At 39.2% G+C, this 17,007-nt stretch overlaps 1 protein-coding gene across 1 annotated transcript in view; it reads left to right on the plus strand.

Annotated features, from left to right (window-relative positions):
- dtd1.L (D-aminoacyl-tRNA deacylase 1 L homeolog) overlaps positions 1–17,007 on the plus strand; it is a 96,987-nt gene continuing 79,980 nt past the window's right edge. The window contains 4 exon segments of the mRNA NM_001093157.1: positions 1–99; positions 3,716–3,806; positions 4,541–4,776; positions 11,084–11,181. Coding sequence (NP_001086626.1) covers positions 57–99; positions 3,716–3,806; positions 4,541–4,776; positions 11,084–11,181 — 468 coding nt within the window. The 5' untranslated portion in view covers positions 1–56.

Below are 17,007 nucleotides of genomic sequence, written 5' to 3' on the forward strand. Positions count from 1 at the left end.
ACGGTGCAGTGCCTGTAGCTCGCTGTTCCCTCTGTCACCCACCCCAGCCGAGCACCATGAGAGCTGTCATCCAAAGGGTCACTAAGGCCAGTGTGACGGGTAAGTGGGAGAAGAGAGAGCGCGGCAGCTTCCTGTACTCGTGTGCGGCTCTGCAGAAATGTAACACTTCCTCCAGTACAGGCGCAGGGGCTTTGCCTAGAGAAGGAACAGCCGATCGCAGCGAATCTCCTCCCAGTGCAACAGGAACCGGCTCTTCCGGGCAACTTCCTTCCTGTGCAACCGGATAGTCAGTGGGGACTGGGGAGAGACATGTGACTGTGGCTTCTTTGCCGTTCTACTCTCCTGTGTGTTACTCACCTATATTGTGCCCAGTACTGCTCTACTGCTGCTGTAACTCCTGCACTTACTTCTGTACAACTCAATTATTACCTGGTGCTGTATTACACACGTGCACTTATTACCCACCTTAGCTTGTGCACCGGTTTAGTTACCCCTTAGCTTGTGCACAAGTTTAGTTACCCCTTAGCTTGTGCACCGGTTTAGTTACCCACCTTTGCTTTTGAGGGGTATAGTGAGATTAGTAGAATGCAGCTGGAGGGCTGCAGGTGAGACATCTATGAGCTCAGTTTATTTTTCAACTTTTATGGGGGCCCCAGCTTTCCTACTGTGCCAGGGCCCTTTATAATCTCTCATTGCAGCTGTATGTACATACCTCCCAAGTCCCAACTGTCCCTTTTTCGGAGGGACAGTCCCTCTTTTGACAGCTCAACCCGCAGTCCCTCATTTGTACTGGAAAGTCCCTCTTTTCTCTGCACTGAACAGCCAGAAAAAGAAACAAAGTTTCTCACTTAATTGGCTTTTAGCAGAGAGCCCAGAACAGCTAACAGGTGCAAATAAGGGACTTTGTAACAATTTTGAGACACAAAAACACAGTTTAGATAAGGAGAAATATTTTCAAACTTTCATAACCTGCCAAATTTTGTAAAACAAACATGGTAATTAGGGGGTGTGGCCACAGAAAGGGGTGTGGTCAAAAAACTTGCGCTAAGCGCGGGAAAATTTTTTTTGTCCCTCTTTTTACTTCCAAAATGTTGGGAGGTATGGTATGTATCTATACCATAGTTGCCAAGTGTCTCCAGAAAGCCTCTGTTTATGACACTCGGGGGTTGCTGGCTATCTGCATAGCAGCATTCCATCTGGAATTAAGTGTTGCATATATTTTTGGTGTGGCACATAGGGTTGCTTGCCATCTGGCCAGTAAAAATGATGGTTGATCCCATGTTATTAATAGGGGAAAAAGATAAATATATAGGAAGGCTGGTATTTTTTTCCAGAAAAGGTGGCAACCCTAGTGGCACATCAAGCTCCTATGTACACAGGTCTTGCATGACACAGTGGCTTAGCAACATGGCATGTATTTATATTTCTTCATCTGTGCTATAATATCAAACTATCCCAGACAGCAGATACGGTGTTACCCCCAAGCTGCTCCTTGACCTTCAGGTTGGGTTTCAATGAGTTTCAGTATAAAACATTCACCCCTAATGTCTCCAAATGAACAGATCATGTGAAAATCAGGGATATTTGAATTGCATTTTGTTTGGGGAAGGGGATTGCAGATTAATGGCATTCAAGTTAAAGGAAATGTAAACCCTCAACAATTTCATGGAAAATTGGTCTTCTAAGTACTTTTATAATTTTGATTCATAGTTTTTCTGATTTTCAAGATATTTTTCAGTTTAAAAACTGCAGATATAGGTTTGGAATCCATTATCCAGAAACAAAGCCCGGATTACAGGCAGGCCATCTCCCACTGACTCCATTTTAATGAATTAAATCAAATTTTTAATGTAAACATTCTGGATAACGGGTATAATACGTGAAACAACAGCGCCACCTGCTGTACGTTATACCAACTTGCTACGATCACAAATTAATTTAGTGAGAAAGGAGCATCTTGTGATGTTGCTCTATTTAGAACATAAAGTTAATAAGCAGAGAAGAGTGATCTGATTTTTCTTTGGTGGCCTATTGATAATTCGTGTGCAATCATCTCAAATGAGACGTCTTCCTGTATCATAAACTTTAAGCTCCCTGCATTTTATGTCTGCAGTGGTCTCTAAGAATGGAGCAGCACCTGTGAGCTTCCACCAAACTCCCTACACCCCCCCCCCCCAAGCAGTATCATATTTTGTCAGTAAACTGGCAGGGACACATAAGTTACTTATAAGTTACACCACTTCAATAGATCTTTTCAAACTGATTTTTCTATTCTAGTTAAGAGTACATTATTTATATGCTATTCAGTAAAAGTACAGGTATGAGATTAATTATCTGGAAACCCATTCTCCAAAAAGCTTCGAATTACGGAAAAGCCATTTCCCATAGACTCCATTTTAGCCGAATAATCCAAATTTTTAACAATGATTTCCTTTTTCTCTGTAATAGTGAAACAGTACCTTGTACTTGATTCCAACTAAGATATAATTAATCCTTATTGGAGCCAAAACTAGCCTATTGGGTTTTTATAACGTTTATGTGATTTTCTAGTACAGGTATGGGATCTATTATCCAGAATGCTCAGGACCTGTGGCTTTCCGGATAGCGGGTCTTTCCATAATTTAGATCTTCATACCTTAAGTATACTAGAAAATGTATCAAGATCCAAATCTATGTTATATATTTAAATTAGGGATGCACCAAATCCAGGATTCATTTCAGGATTCATTTCGGGATTCAGCCAGGATGTGGCCTTTTTCAGCAGGATTCGGATTCGGCCGAATCCTTCTGCCCGGCCGAACCAAATCTGAATCCTAATTTTCATATGCAAATTAGGGACAGGGAGGGAAATCGCTTGACTTTTTGTCACAAAACAAGGAAGTAAAAATGTTTTCCCCTTCCCACCCCTAATTTGCATATGCAAATCTTTCACAAGGATTCTTGTTTTTTTTTTCTGAATCCAAAATAGTGAAGTCGGTGCTTCCCTAATTTAAATATATGTTTACTTTGCGTCTATATGGGTTTCCTTCCACACTCCAAACCTACAGGCTGGTTAATGGCTCCTAATACAAATTGGCCAAAGTGTGTGAATGTGATAGGGTTACCTTTAGATTGGAAGCTCCACTGTGTATGATATTTATTCTCTGTAAAGCATTGCTGAATGTCTCAGCCTATAATAATAATAAAGGTCTGGTTCTAAGCACGACAACTATTGTCACACTTCCATTATGAAATTGTCTGTTTGTATATGGCTCCTCTACACATGCCCCATGAAATTAAATGGCTGTTGCACTTGCTTGCACAAGGTGCAGTGTATTTTTGTGCAAGAGTGTCTTGCCATGAGTCGGCTGTGTAATGGATATTGCAAACTCAACAACACCAGTATCCTGGTTGACTCTATTTGAATTTTGAAACAAGGGAACCTTTTGGTCCAGTACTGCTACATCAGATGCAAGTTGTAGCACATGCAAATTTTATTGCAATTGCATGTTCTGTGGAATCTAGGGAAGAAAATGTCTCATTGTGCATTAAAAAGACAACTAATTACTCTATTTTATTGAACTTGTGCACTCCTTTAGTGATTGAGACTTATAGTGCATGTTTGTGCTTGTTTAATAAACTAACCCTTAGAACGCTTGCCACTTTTTTGTTGCCAACATTGAAATGCTTATTTGTGCTTCACAATCATTTATGTGTGCATGTTCATTTTTCCTAGTGGGAGATGAGCAGATCAGTTCCATTGGGAGAGGCATCTGTGTCTTGTTGGGAATATCAGTGGAAGATACCCAGAAAGATATTGAGTACATGTAAGTATGTTTTAAATAGTATGGTAATGTAGACAGGGCCTCCACAGTATTTGGCAGGGTTCTCCCCTCCAGATGGCAAGGGTTATTAGTCCAATTCCCATGTAGCCCGTGGGCTTACAACTAAGTAATACAGACCCCTCATTGAGATTTGGGCCTCTGTGTAATTGTAATTAGCCATGTGCGGGTTGACAAAAATTCAACCCACTCCTGAACCCAGCCAGCACCTCCATTTATAGACCGTTCCATCTCTGACGTCACAAAAGGAGGCTGGGCAGGCATGCATCTGTAAATAGAGGCTGCCAGAGTACCTGCAACCCACAAAATGTGTGTAAAAGTCTGCCTCACCCACAAGTATCGGGCCGGCCTGTACATCACTACTTGGAATACTGGACCTGCTTGTGTTGGGTCTGAGGCGACAGCCAGAGCTATTGTTATGGCTTCAGCAACACAATATGGGATGATGTAATAACAGGTGCAAAGTTTGCACTGATGGGTCCCAATGGTTGCCAGACCCATTGTTATGTTTATAAACCTTATATTAAAATACTCTTTATTATTTTAGTAACCAGTGCCCCCTAAGCTGTTCTGGTAACCCCATTATCACCCCAAAGATTTAATTCTCTCATTACTTCATTCACCAAACCCACCCCCCACAATTTTTTTTAATTGCACACCCCCCGAAAAAATGTGTTCCTTACCTCATGCACATTAAATCTTTTGCCTTTTTGTTACAGGGTGCGTAAAATTCTGAACCTGCGCCTATTCACGGATGAGAGTGGGAAGCCCTGGTGCAAGAGTGTCATGGATAAGCAGTATGAGGTGCTCTGTGTGAGCCAGTTTACCCTTCAATGTGTGCTTAAAGGAAACAAGCCGGACTACCACATGGCTATGCCTTCTGAGCAAGCAGAGCCTTTCTACAATAACTTCTTACAACACATGCGGAAAGCCTACAAACCAGAACTCATTAAAGGTACTGCTAGCTAACATATTAGTGTTTTTTCTTTCCATTTGTAAAAGTGGCCATATATGACCAGAATTGGTTTGGGACGATATAAAAAAACAAAACTCTTCCGCACAACACTTATTTGAGTCTCTAGGGTGCATTCACTTCCCTGGTTCCAAGCCAAATGAAACACACCTACATAACAACAATTGCATTTTAATCCATTTATTTTAGCAGAAAAATGTAGCACAAGCTTTCTGGGAACACCCCATGAGGAAGCGGGTATTCCCTGAAAGCTTGTGCTACATTTTTTCTGCTGAAATAAATGGCTAAAAAGGCAATTGCCGGTATGTAAGTGTGTTTCATCCATACAAAGTTGCTGGGGCAATATTAATCATATTGCCCAACAGTGGAGACATGCCCAGTGTCTCAAGGTACAGTTTCAATACACCCTCTTGTCAGTTTGTCTGTCTAACCTTTTTTCTGGTGGGTAAATTGGGCATTTGCAGTTCCTCACTTCCCACCACCAAACTGTGGAATAAATCACCTGGGATGAATTATTTAAAGGACAAAGAAAGTCTAAAATAGAATAAGGCTAGAAATGCTGTATTTTGTATACTAAACATAAGCATAAACTTACGGCACCCCAAAGCCTAATCAAACAAATGATTTCACTGCATACAGTCAGGTTTCTAATAAAAACGGTACACATTTTTAAATTAAAGTATATTGGAGATAGGTTTCTTTTTCATTAAAGAAAGTAAAAATGGGATTTTATTTTTTGCCTTTCCTTGTCCTTTAATCTGTTCTCCCAGCCTACAGATGAGCCTGTTATAGCCGCATAAATTCCTATATAATAAAATTATGCCCATATATTTCACAAGATTAGTCGTGTGTTCAGTGGTGTAGCTATAGAGGCGACAGACTCCGTGTGTGCAATAATAGAACGGTAGTCTTTTTGATCCTCATTTGAAAGCTGGAAAGAGGAAGGCTAATAATTAAAAATAAAAAATTAAAACCAACTGTAAATTAGAATAAGCCTTTCTACAACATACTACAAAATAATGGTGAACTACCCCTTTGAGTTTGTGGATTGTACCTAGAGGCAGTAATGCCCTTTTTTTAATGAGTACATTTCTAATAGAGGGTAAATGTTTTAATGAAGCTAGTATTTTCAATGCCATACAGTGTGCTCTTCACTTGTGCTTTATCTTTTTCAGATCCAGTGGGTGAGCTATACCCTTGTTTTATTTATACCCTTAATTTTATTGATTGGGAAGTATCACAAAGCCCTAAAAACTGGAAAGAGCTTTAAGCACTTAAAGATTGGGAAATATTGGGGCACAGTTGAACAAATGTTTTTATTACATGTCTGGTGCTTGCACTAATGCGATTGAGATTTTCCGCATTTTGGTAATAAGGAGGGCACATAGAGACTTGTAGAATTCAACTTCTTCAGGAGATGTCCTACTCTACCCTGTTTTTCCTGTTTACACCATTTTCATTGAATCTCTTCTGGTTTTTTTGCTCTTCTACATTTCCCACAATAAGAAATACATTTTCAGTATAAGATACAAGATTCAAGGGTTCACTATTATACTATTCACGATCATTACATTTGAGCAAGGTCCCTGAGCAGTTGATTGTAACCCATAAACAATGTATTGCCCTGCTATGGAAAAATTAATATTATAATTCTTTATATTTTTTATTTTCAGCATTTCCATAAAAAAATTTAATTTTTCCTGATCAAGTGCAGAATATAATAATAGTGCACTATCCCAAAGATAGTGCACTACTTTTATTTAAGAACAATTCCACATCCTGAGATATAATCTGTTACAGATTGCTTGTATTAAAACAGATCATACTCTATAGTAATGAACTCTTGAACATGTATCTTCTATTGAACTTGTATTTTTTTGTTGTTGAGGGAAATGCTTTGTTGAGTATTTGCTAAAGTAAATCAACTTTTAAAAATTATTTCCTTTTTCTCTGTTATAATAATAAATCAGTACAGATATGGGACCTGTTATGCAGAATGGTCAGGACCTGGGATTTTTCAGTTAATGGATTTTTTTGTAATTTGTATCTTCATACTTCTACTAAAAAATCATTTAAATAGCAAATAAACCAAATATGATTGTTTTGCCTCCAATTAGGATTAATTTTATCTTAGTTTGGATCAAGTACAAAGTACTGTTTTATTATTACAGAAAAAAAGGAAATCATCCCTAAAAATTTGTATTATTTGGATAAAATGGAATCTATTGGAGAGGGCCTTTCAGTAATTCAGAGCTTTCTGCATAACAGGTTTCCTGTTAACGCATCCCATATCTGTACCATGTAATTGATACAATTCGTGCACATTTCAAATGTTTACATATTTATTGTGTATTCTAAGTGCCTTTTTGTGATATGTACTAGCTGCAGCCACGTCGTCATGTCTCACTCTGTATTCGTATACTGCTGAGATGACAATAAAGTTGACTTTGACTTATTCAGGGCAAAACAACCCTATTGGATTCATGTAATATTTCAATTATTTTTAAGTAGACTTAGAGATCCAAATATCCCGAAAGAGATTCCAGGTCCCGAGCATTCTGGATAACATGTCTAGTATCTGTTTAATGAGATTGCTCATTAGTTCCTCTTGGAAAATGGAAGTTCCAGGTTGTGCCACAGCAGAACAACCACAGACACTTATAGGCACTACTATAATTATTTGCTTTCTACCATACAGACTCCTGTTTCAGACCCCAGGGTAGAACCAAGCTGTGCCACACTGACATTTCTGCTTGAGCATTTGGAACCTGAATAAAGAGAAGAAGGGTTTTTTTCTTCTCCTTTAAAAGCTCGTTTGTCAGCTGTCAGCTCCGAGTACTTTTATGGGTTTTTTCCCTCATCTATAACAGCCCTGCTATAAAAATAGTTAGTTGATTTATGTGTGCAGTGTGCTGTTTCTGCGTGGATGTAAAGGTCTCCCGTTTGTTATATCGCCAATAAAAATAAAGTTCCTCAGAAAAGCCGGAATAAAAGTCATTTGCTTTTTGGTTTGCAGAACTTCCCCCTGATAATGAACACTTCATTTCAGCAATATTTTATATTTCTAGGGCATTGTTTCTGTTGCTGAATAATTCATGGCAGTTGCATTTTGCTGGCAGTTTTTTGGGGAGTGTTTGCAGAATCACTGATTTATTGGGACACAGACTGTAGCACAGGAAAACCAAGTTCAACAGTTTAAGGCAGTGGTCCCCAACCTTTTTTGGCCTGGCGACCGGTGTAGAGACAAATTTTTTTGCAAGGACTGGGGGAGGTGGTCGGCGTCCAATTTTGGAGTGCCGGCGTCCAATTCAGCACTCAATCATCCAATTCGCCGTGCCGGAGTCTAATTTGGTGCACCGCGTTAATTGTCCCCTAGGCTTGGCGGCCCAGTGGTTGGGGACCCCTGGTTTAAGGAGTCTGCTTACTAAAGTGTGTAAGAGCGAGATAAAGACACCTTATGGACTTAAAAAATGATCAATTCATCCAATTTTTCGTTGTAGTGCAACTGTGTCAGTTTTGAAGCTTCGGATGCAATTGAGTCAGACGCATGTCCCCTCATGATACAATTATGGTGGAATCATGGGGGAAATTCAACATTATGGATGAAAACATTGTGACAGTGCTCAGAATTGCGCTTGAACCACTGCATTTAAATGGCCCTTAAAGTGACCAAATAAATGTACACGGTTGAAATAACACTATCTATATCTGGGGTGCTTTTTAGGCCAGGTATGACTAGGTGATGGGGCCAAAATAGGGTGATTCCTGGAAAACTGTGTGTGTTGACATTAGTGATGTGCGGGCTTGCCCAGGACTCGCAAGGTTCGGGGCAACCTTGATACGCCGTTTGCTGGTCACCGACGTTTGTGGGTTCAGGTTGAGCTCTTCTGCCTACTCTCCCCACCCACAATCTTAGACTGCCGGCTTCTAATTTTTATAGGCACGCGCCTGCCCACCCTCCCCTTTTGGCGGGGCTGGTTGGCGCAGGTCCATAAAAGGAGGAGGGAAGCCAGGTCGGGCATTTTCTCGACCCGCACATCATTAGTTGACATTCTGCAAAAGATACAGGAGGCTAAAGGGTGCAGGGAGTCATACCAGATTGTGCCATATACAGGGTGCCACAAATGTGTCATGGTGCAGGTATGGGATCTATTATCTAGATGCTCAAGACATGGGATTTTCCAGATAAAGGGTCGTTCCATAAATTGGATCACCGTAACTTTTAAAAAAATATTTAAACGTTAATACCAATAGGGTTGTTTTGCCTCCATTAAGGATTAATTATATCTTAGTTGGGATCAAGTACAAGTTAACTGTTACAGAGAAAAAGGAAATCATTTTTAACATTTTGAATCAATGGGAGATGGCCTTCCTGTAATTCGGAGCCTTCTGCATGATGGATTTCTGGAAAACGGATCCCATACCTTTTCCAAGGGTCCTACTAGCTTCACGTACCCCCACCAGAATATCTGAATGGAACACTGGCTTTAATGGCGTGACTGGGGCGTGGTAAGCAGCACCCTTAAATGTGAGGCAGCCCAAAATAGAGCAGGCGATAGTTGTTCAATATAATGTATTGGCCCGGCCATAGGTAATTAAGAGTGACCATCCAGATGGGCATTGTAGGTTTATTGTCTGACTCACTAACAATGTTTTTTTATTTTATATAAAGCTTAGACTTTAGCTGAAATGATTTCCTCAGACACAGAGATTGCTGATTAGCCCTAATGTTATCTCTCCTTGCATGGATTCCTCACAATCCAAGCGCCAGTGCACTAAATGCTGAGAGATCCTGATATTGCTTGGCTGTCTCGCTCCTCTCTGATTGCAGTTTTCTTGGTGAGAGCTGTATCTGTACCAAACAAGATTATTTTTTTCCTCCCCTGTTGAAATGAATGCCGAAGTTTCTAGGTGATTGCTGATGGTAATGGTTTATAATGAGCAGCTCCACTGATCAGTGTTATTTCTTTCAGGTTATTAGGTTTAAAGGGGATATAAACACTTGTATTCAGCAAAAGTGATCTTGACGTAAGCACATACAGAGCACACGTCACATTACTGAGATCTAAATTAAAGGCTTTTTTTCATCTTTATACTTTATACTTCGTTTTTTTTAGAAGAACAGTTCTGCGTTATTACAGCCCTACTCTGACATGGCTGATATACGGTACGCAACTATGTGTTTGCTCTTGCGGAACCCATTCCTTTCTTGTAAAACATTGGTCACCTGAGGCATGATGGAATGGATTGTCTCTGTAAGGGCCCTTCACCAAATTGCTGTCCATATTCTACCACCTTCCCATCATTCACAGTAATTGCACAAAATAATAACGGCACAGGCCAGCCTTGGCTGTTATTCCATGTTGCTGCCACTTGTAGCAACTGTTTTTCAATAGAAACATTTAATTATGTTATGTTTATTTTTGGTTTTGTTTAGGGAAGCACCGAATCCAGGATTCGGTTCAAGATTTATCCAAATCTTTTGTGAAGGATTCGGGGGTTCAGCCGAATCCAAAATCGTGGATTCGGTGCATCCCTAGTTTTGTTTTCTGTGCATAAACTAATGTATCAACTCTCCTGTTATTTTACCTTACTAATTTTACTATCTAATATGAATGACTAGATTACTGTATAAGGTTGTTCCTAGTAATGTGCTCTCCATAAGGTGCTCATTCTGCACGTCGCACATGATACCTAGCAGCTGTGTTCTGTACTCGGGTGGGAAGGGATTAAACATATACAATGTGCTTTCGGTTTGGATAGGATCCATCCATGACATTTTTCCATTGTAGTCTTGGCTGTTTAGCATGAATCTGTAGTTGTGTGTTACCCCTTTATTAATTCGGATGGTTAACAAACAGCTGCTAAAACGGCAAAGTCATTTTAGGGCTCCCTGTACTTTGGAGATGATAATAAGTTTTATATATTAAAATTGCTTATCTGTCCGTGACCAATTGGGCTCTCTTGCTGTTTTCCAGAGAGCAATCGTAGTGTCTGATGTCCTTATCATGCCCCACACTTACAATTTACTGATGTGTAATTGTACAGCCAAATAGCAATTGGCTCATATGACTTATTCAAAGAAACGTGTTAAGGCCATTCTCCACTAGGTGGCAATCATGCATTGTGTCGGCAGCTGAATAAGTTTAGTATTCGCATTATCCGTTATTCAATTTACTGACCTATTTACATTGTTACAACAAAAGAAAATTGTGATTTAAATAATCAGTTTCCATGAACGTTGCTAATTAATTTCATCTTAAACATTATTTTCCATTCTTGTTTCCAGATGGAAAATTTGGTGCCTACATGCAGTTGAACATACAGAACGATGGCCCAGTGACTATAGAATTGGAGCCGCCCGCCTCTACAGCTGATCCAAAGCTTGTAAGTACTGTAGATCATTTGGTTTCATATAAAAACTACTATTTATTATAAAGCCATTGGAAGGTACAGCAGTACTATCCATTGTGGGATTAGCTCTGTATCCTACACTGTTTTGTTAATCTGGTAGGATCTCCAGTTTGCAATTTCAGCTATCTGCACTCTAGCAACCATGCAAGAGACTGGAATATGAATAGGAGTGGATCCGAATAGAAAGATGAGTAATAAAAATTAGCAATAACAATAAATATGTATCCTTACAGATGATTTGTTTTTAGATGGGGGTCAGTGACCCCTATTTGAACCCTGGAAAGAGTCAGAAGAAGAAGGCAAATAATTCAAAAACTATAAAAAGAAAAAATGAAGACCAGTTGAAAGTATGCTTAAAATTAGCCATTTTATAACATACTAAAAATTAACTTAAAGATAAACCGCCCCTTTAATAGCTCTTCTGTGCACACAGTACAGCGTCTGGTCCCTTCAAGTGGGGTGGGGGTATCTTAAACTTAACATCTTTCAAAATTAAACAATTAATAAACGAGCACTTACATAATATTTAAAAATCTCTTTCTTTTTTATCCAGTTACAGACACATTATAATTCATTCATGTGCAACATATGATTCATATTCTGATTCATTAATTTTATACTATAAAAATGCAATCTTGTTTGTTTTTCTATTAATTGTGTAAATGAGCCGCTGACATGAGTTCATCTCCAAAGAAGTAGTAGAGGCTGCCATATGAGGGCAGCAGAGGAACACATCCATTATTTCCTTTCTGTTTAGCTGCTATAAATAATAATGGTATTTGTGGAGTGTGTTACACACACTTGTTCAGTGATTTCTAACCAGGAAAGGGTCAGAGCAGTATAGATATCACCTTGGACTTTCAAAAGGCACAAAACAACCCCCACCCGATCTTGTTTACTGTGTAAATGACATTGGCACTTTTACCATCAGATAAGCGCAGCCGTAGTTGTGAAATGCACTGTTCCTCTTAGAAAAAAATGTCCAGTGTTTAAATTTGCATAGTGCAGCCCATTTGGTGATTAATACCATCTCCTTATCCTACATAGAAGGTTATGTATATATTTGTAACCCCCAGACTCGCCCTAGAGACCCTAGTTTGAATCCCAGTGGCAGCTTATGGGAAACATTTCCACTAGATTGTGAAACATGGTTGGTTGCACTTGTTTCCATTTAGCCAAATCAAGTTATTCTGCTTTCAGTTAGTTCAGTATGGGCTGCACTGTGTGCAATGTGGTTATTTGCTTAAAGGAACAATAACACCAAAAAATTAAAGTGTTTTAAAGGAATGACATTATAATATACTGTTGCCCTGCACTGGCACAAATGGTGTCTTTGCGTCAGAAAGACTACTCTAGTTTATATGAACAAGCTGCTTTGTAGCCATGGGGGCAGCCATTCAATCACAGGATACACAGTAGATAACAGGTACAGTCTAAAAAATCCCATTGTAAACTACAGAGATTATTTGTTATCCGCAGTGTGTCCTGTGCCATTTCTCCTTGAATGGATGCCTCCATGGCTACACAGCAGCTTGTTTATATAAACTATAGTAATCTTTCTGAAGCAATCATGCCAGTTTTACCAGTGCATTCTTAAAGTATTTTATATGTTAATTACTTTAAAATGCTTTCATTTTTTAGCATTACTGTTCCTTTAAACAGCGAAGGGCTTTCCCAAAACACAATTATAAAGAATGTTTTTGTATTGTTCTGTAGAATTAATATTTGCTTACTCTAGCCCAAACCATTAAAACCAAACCCAGACTAGTTGGCATTAAACATTCAGGCACAAAGCGATCTCCTTGCATCTGCCAAACCCAGACTAGTCTGCCAGGCTGCCAGATGATGAAGCGTGATCATTTCAGAAAACATTTTCGCTGCTCCAGAGTCCAATAGCGACAACCTTTACACCACTCCAGCTGAATCTTGGCATTGCACATGGAGACACATGCTCCTGATGTTTTTGAGCTTCCAGAGATGTTTGGAATGCAGCAGTGAGTGTTCCAAATGAGGATGTCGTTTTAAAAATGCCTCGATAGTTTTGGGCAAAAAAAAGTGTCTCGATACTTTTGGCCATTTAGCGTATAATCTTATATTCCTTTATGGAATATTGTTTTAAATATTTAGTTTTATTGTAAAATTTTATGGAGAAAAGAAATGTGTTTTCAGTTACTGCTTCTATTGTTTGCACATAATGTTCCAGTTTCTATAAATGGAACCAGAGTTGGATACAAAGGTAGAGTCCTGCAAAGGGGCGGGTACTCGCGGAATACCCACAAAGCAGTCGGGTTTCCGGCATAATGCCCCCAATTCCCTAACTGTGTGGGCAGACCAGGTGTAACCCGCCTGGGTACCCACCCTCCCCTGGTAATATGGCAAGTTTTTCCCCTGAGAAGGCTCTGGAATGACTTCTCTTCTGGAGATATAAAGGTCCCTGGGCGTAAGGTAAGTTGTAGGCCAGGTAACGGGTCTGGGTAGGGGTACGTGTTCAGTGGTGGGTGTGGATCAGGTTGCAGGTCTGGGACTAAAAGTCGATCCTGCACCTGACCCTAATATGACACTTAAGAACTCGCACTCAACCCTATATATATATATATATATATATATATATATATATATATATATATATATATATATATATATATATATATATATATATATATATATATATATATAGACAGAGACATTTTGTGCATACTGCTACTGAAAAATGCCTTACCCTTTAAACAAAACAGGGATTGTTTGTCCATATATTGCAATATATTTAAGCTGGCCAACTACGTCAAAGTCATCCCATATCTGGCCTGTCCTACACTCAACTTTCATCTGATTCATTAAGAATTCTATTGCTTCATTATACATTTTACAAAGGGACTAAGTTTTACCTGCAACTTACTTGCTGCTTTCAAAGTAAAACTCCCAAATTTGGCTGCCCTTTTATTAGACACCAGTGGGATCACCTGACTATAGCTGGGAAGGGTGGGAGCTACAACATGGAGTTAGCACTGCTCCTGTATAACTATAACAAACAAGGGAAAGTTGTGCTCACCACTAATTTTTAAACAATCCCTGTTTAAAGGGTAAGGCATTTTTCAGTAGCTGTATGCACAAAATGTATTTTGTGGTCACAGCCTCATTGCACCCCCGCCTAATGGTTTTAAAAATTAGTGGTGAGCACAACTTTCCCTTGTTTGTGATATATATATATATATATATATATATATATATATATATATACCTGCGCCTAACCTGCCCCAATGTGACGTCACAGAAGGGGGCAGGGCACGCCGGCATGAGTATATGAAAAGGAGTAGTGCACCTGGATGGAAGTGGGGCAGTAGAAGGTTGCCAACTTCCGCACAACATTTGCAAGCCTCTATCCCCACCCACCTACGGCCGCAAATGCTGTGCGGAACTAGGCTCGAACTTGCTTCGGGTCAGCCCGCACATCACTAAGGCATGGGTCTGTTCAACCAGCCCCGCGAAGGACTCTACCTTGGTTGCTTAGGCCTAGCAGGTGTAGCATTTATGTAACCAGAGAACAGGAATGTGCCTGGTCATAAACATGTTCTGTAGCTCCAAGAGTCTGTACAGCTTTGTATAATCTCCTTATTAATGTGCTTTGGTATTTGGCCCATCTGCCTCATGATGAAACAGCAGCAGCTTCTCTGCTGGGAAACAGAGTATTATTTCTCTTTAATTTCTATAGTACCCACATGTTACACAGTGCTTTGCAGAGATTGTCTATTCTCTAACATCAGTCCCTTCCCTTAGTGGAGCTTACAATCTAGGTCCCTATCACATACACACAACCACAGTAGCGGCAGTTTCATCTGGAGCCATTTCAGCTGTGTGTGTGAGTGTGGCAAGAACATTTCTGGGCTTTATACATAATGGCTTGTTGTGAATACACTGTCTCTTTTCTTAACCCTGCCCTCTGGCAGTACATGGGTTCTGCAGCCTTGAATTCATGTATGAGCTTAACTTCCCCTCTAGTAAATATACATTAACTGGCACATTATTATGTCCTTTTGACTCACAATACAAAGCAGGCTTTCCAGCCTTGACAAGATTTGTGCTGTCATGATGCTACTGGGCACTGTATATATATATATAAGGGGACACTGTGAAATGACAGCATTTAAATATCCTTTCAGCATGCACAAAGCCTTTTGTATTGTGGTAGAGGTATGGGACATGTTATTCTGAATGCTCGGGACCTGGGTTTTTTTTTTTTTGGGATAATGGATATTTACTTTGTCTACTAGAAAATTATGTAAACATTAAATAAATTCAATGAGCTGGTTTTGCTTTCAATAAGGATTAATTATATATTAGTTTGGGTTCAAGTTCAAGGTACTGTTTTATTATTACAGAGAAAACTGAAATAATTTTTAAAAAATTTGGATTATTTGGATAAATGGAATCTATGGGAGATGGCCTTTCTGCAGTTCTGCACTTTCTAGATAACTGGTTTCCGGATAACGGATCCCATACATGCACCAGAAAAATCTGCTACTTTAAAAGGATACCAGATCTTTTTGTATAATGTTTTCCCATGTATGTTTGTGAAGATTCACATTCATCCAGGTATGTTTTCCCATGTATCCACAATCAGACATAAGCATGTGTTCAGATAATGTATTCTGATCCGTTATTTGGAAACCCTTTATCCAAAAAGCTCCGAATTATGAGCAGGCCATCATCCATAAACTCAAATAATTCAAGTTTTTGAAAATGATTTCCGTTTTCTCTGTAATAGTAAAACAGTACCTTGTACTTGATCCCAACTAAGATATAATTAATTGGTGGCGAAACAGTCCTATTGGGTTTTAATACTATAATTTTTTTTTAGTAGACTTAAATAATGGTGATCCGAATTATGGAAAGATCCCTTATATTTACTCAGAACAAAGCATGATCTTAAAATTGATAGATGGGAAAAATATTAAGAGAGCTGCTATTGCTTTAACTTTCTGGGATCCTCAGCAAGTGAAATTTGGGATTATCTACTGTGGATGTATTAGGAGAATAAAATTCCTGCATGTTATGGCTTTTGTAATCTTACAGGTTCCAAATGCAGTAATCAAAATCATCTTCTGCTTGCATTGAACTGTATGAAAGCTGATTGGTTGCTATTTACAGTTACAGTGCAGAGTGCCGACGTGTGCCGCGTCCTGATAATGTTACGGTGCATTTGGTGATCACCAATCCAGTGTTTCACGCTATGTTGGCTTGTGCCGACTCCGTGTGATATAAGTAATGCATTGAGCTTAAAATAACTCTCACAGCTGCCTAGAGTTTTCTCTACCATATTGATCTATACACACATTGTCAGCTTCTATTTTTATGGGCAGCTGCAAGTCAGAATAAAGATGTTTTCCCCACTGCCTCCAAATTGAGAATGGCTCATCAGCCAAGTGCTTTGAAATATTAAGATAAATAATGAAGGGATTTCTCTGTTTTTTTTTTTTTCCCTGATGCCGTAAAGCTGTAGATTTGGTTCATATTAAATGAAAAAAAGCACTATAGTTGAAACCAGCTGCACCCGTTTGCATGAAAACTCATGCATCTGCAGAATGCTGCACAACTGTTCTATAACCATGAAGAATATTTTTTCTATTGGGTCCAGCTCTACAGTTCAAGGATGATTTGGCAACTATTGCTAAACTTCAGTTCTTGCCATTGGGCTAGTAAGGGAAGAATGAATGGTAAACGCTGCAATCACCAAGTCTGAATTTATAATTTTTGATCTGTTCAGGTATTGGATCTGTTATCCAGAATGTTTGGGACCTGAGG

The sequence above is a fragment of the Xenopus laevis genome, chromosome 5L (genome assembly GCF_017654675.1).
Source record: "Xenopus laevis strain J_2021 chromosome 5L, Xenopus_laevis_v10.1, whole genome shotgun sequence".
Classification (NCBI taxonomy): Eukaryota; Metazoa; Chordata; class Amphibia; order Anura; family Pipidae; genus Xenopus; species Xenopus laevis.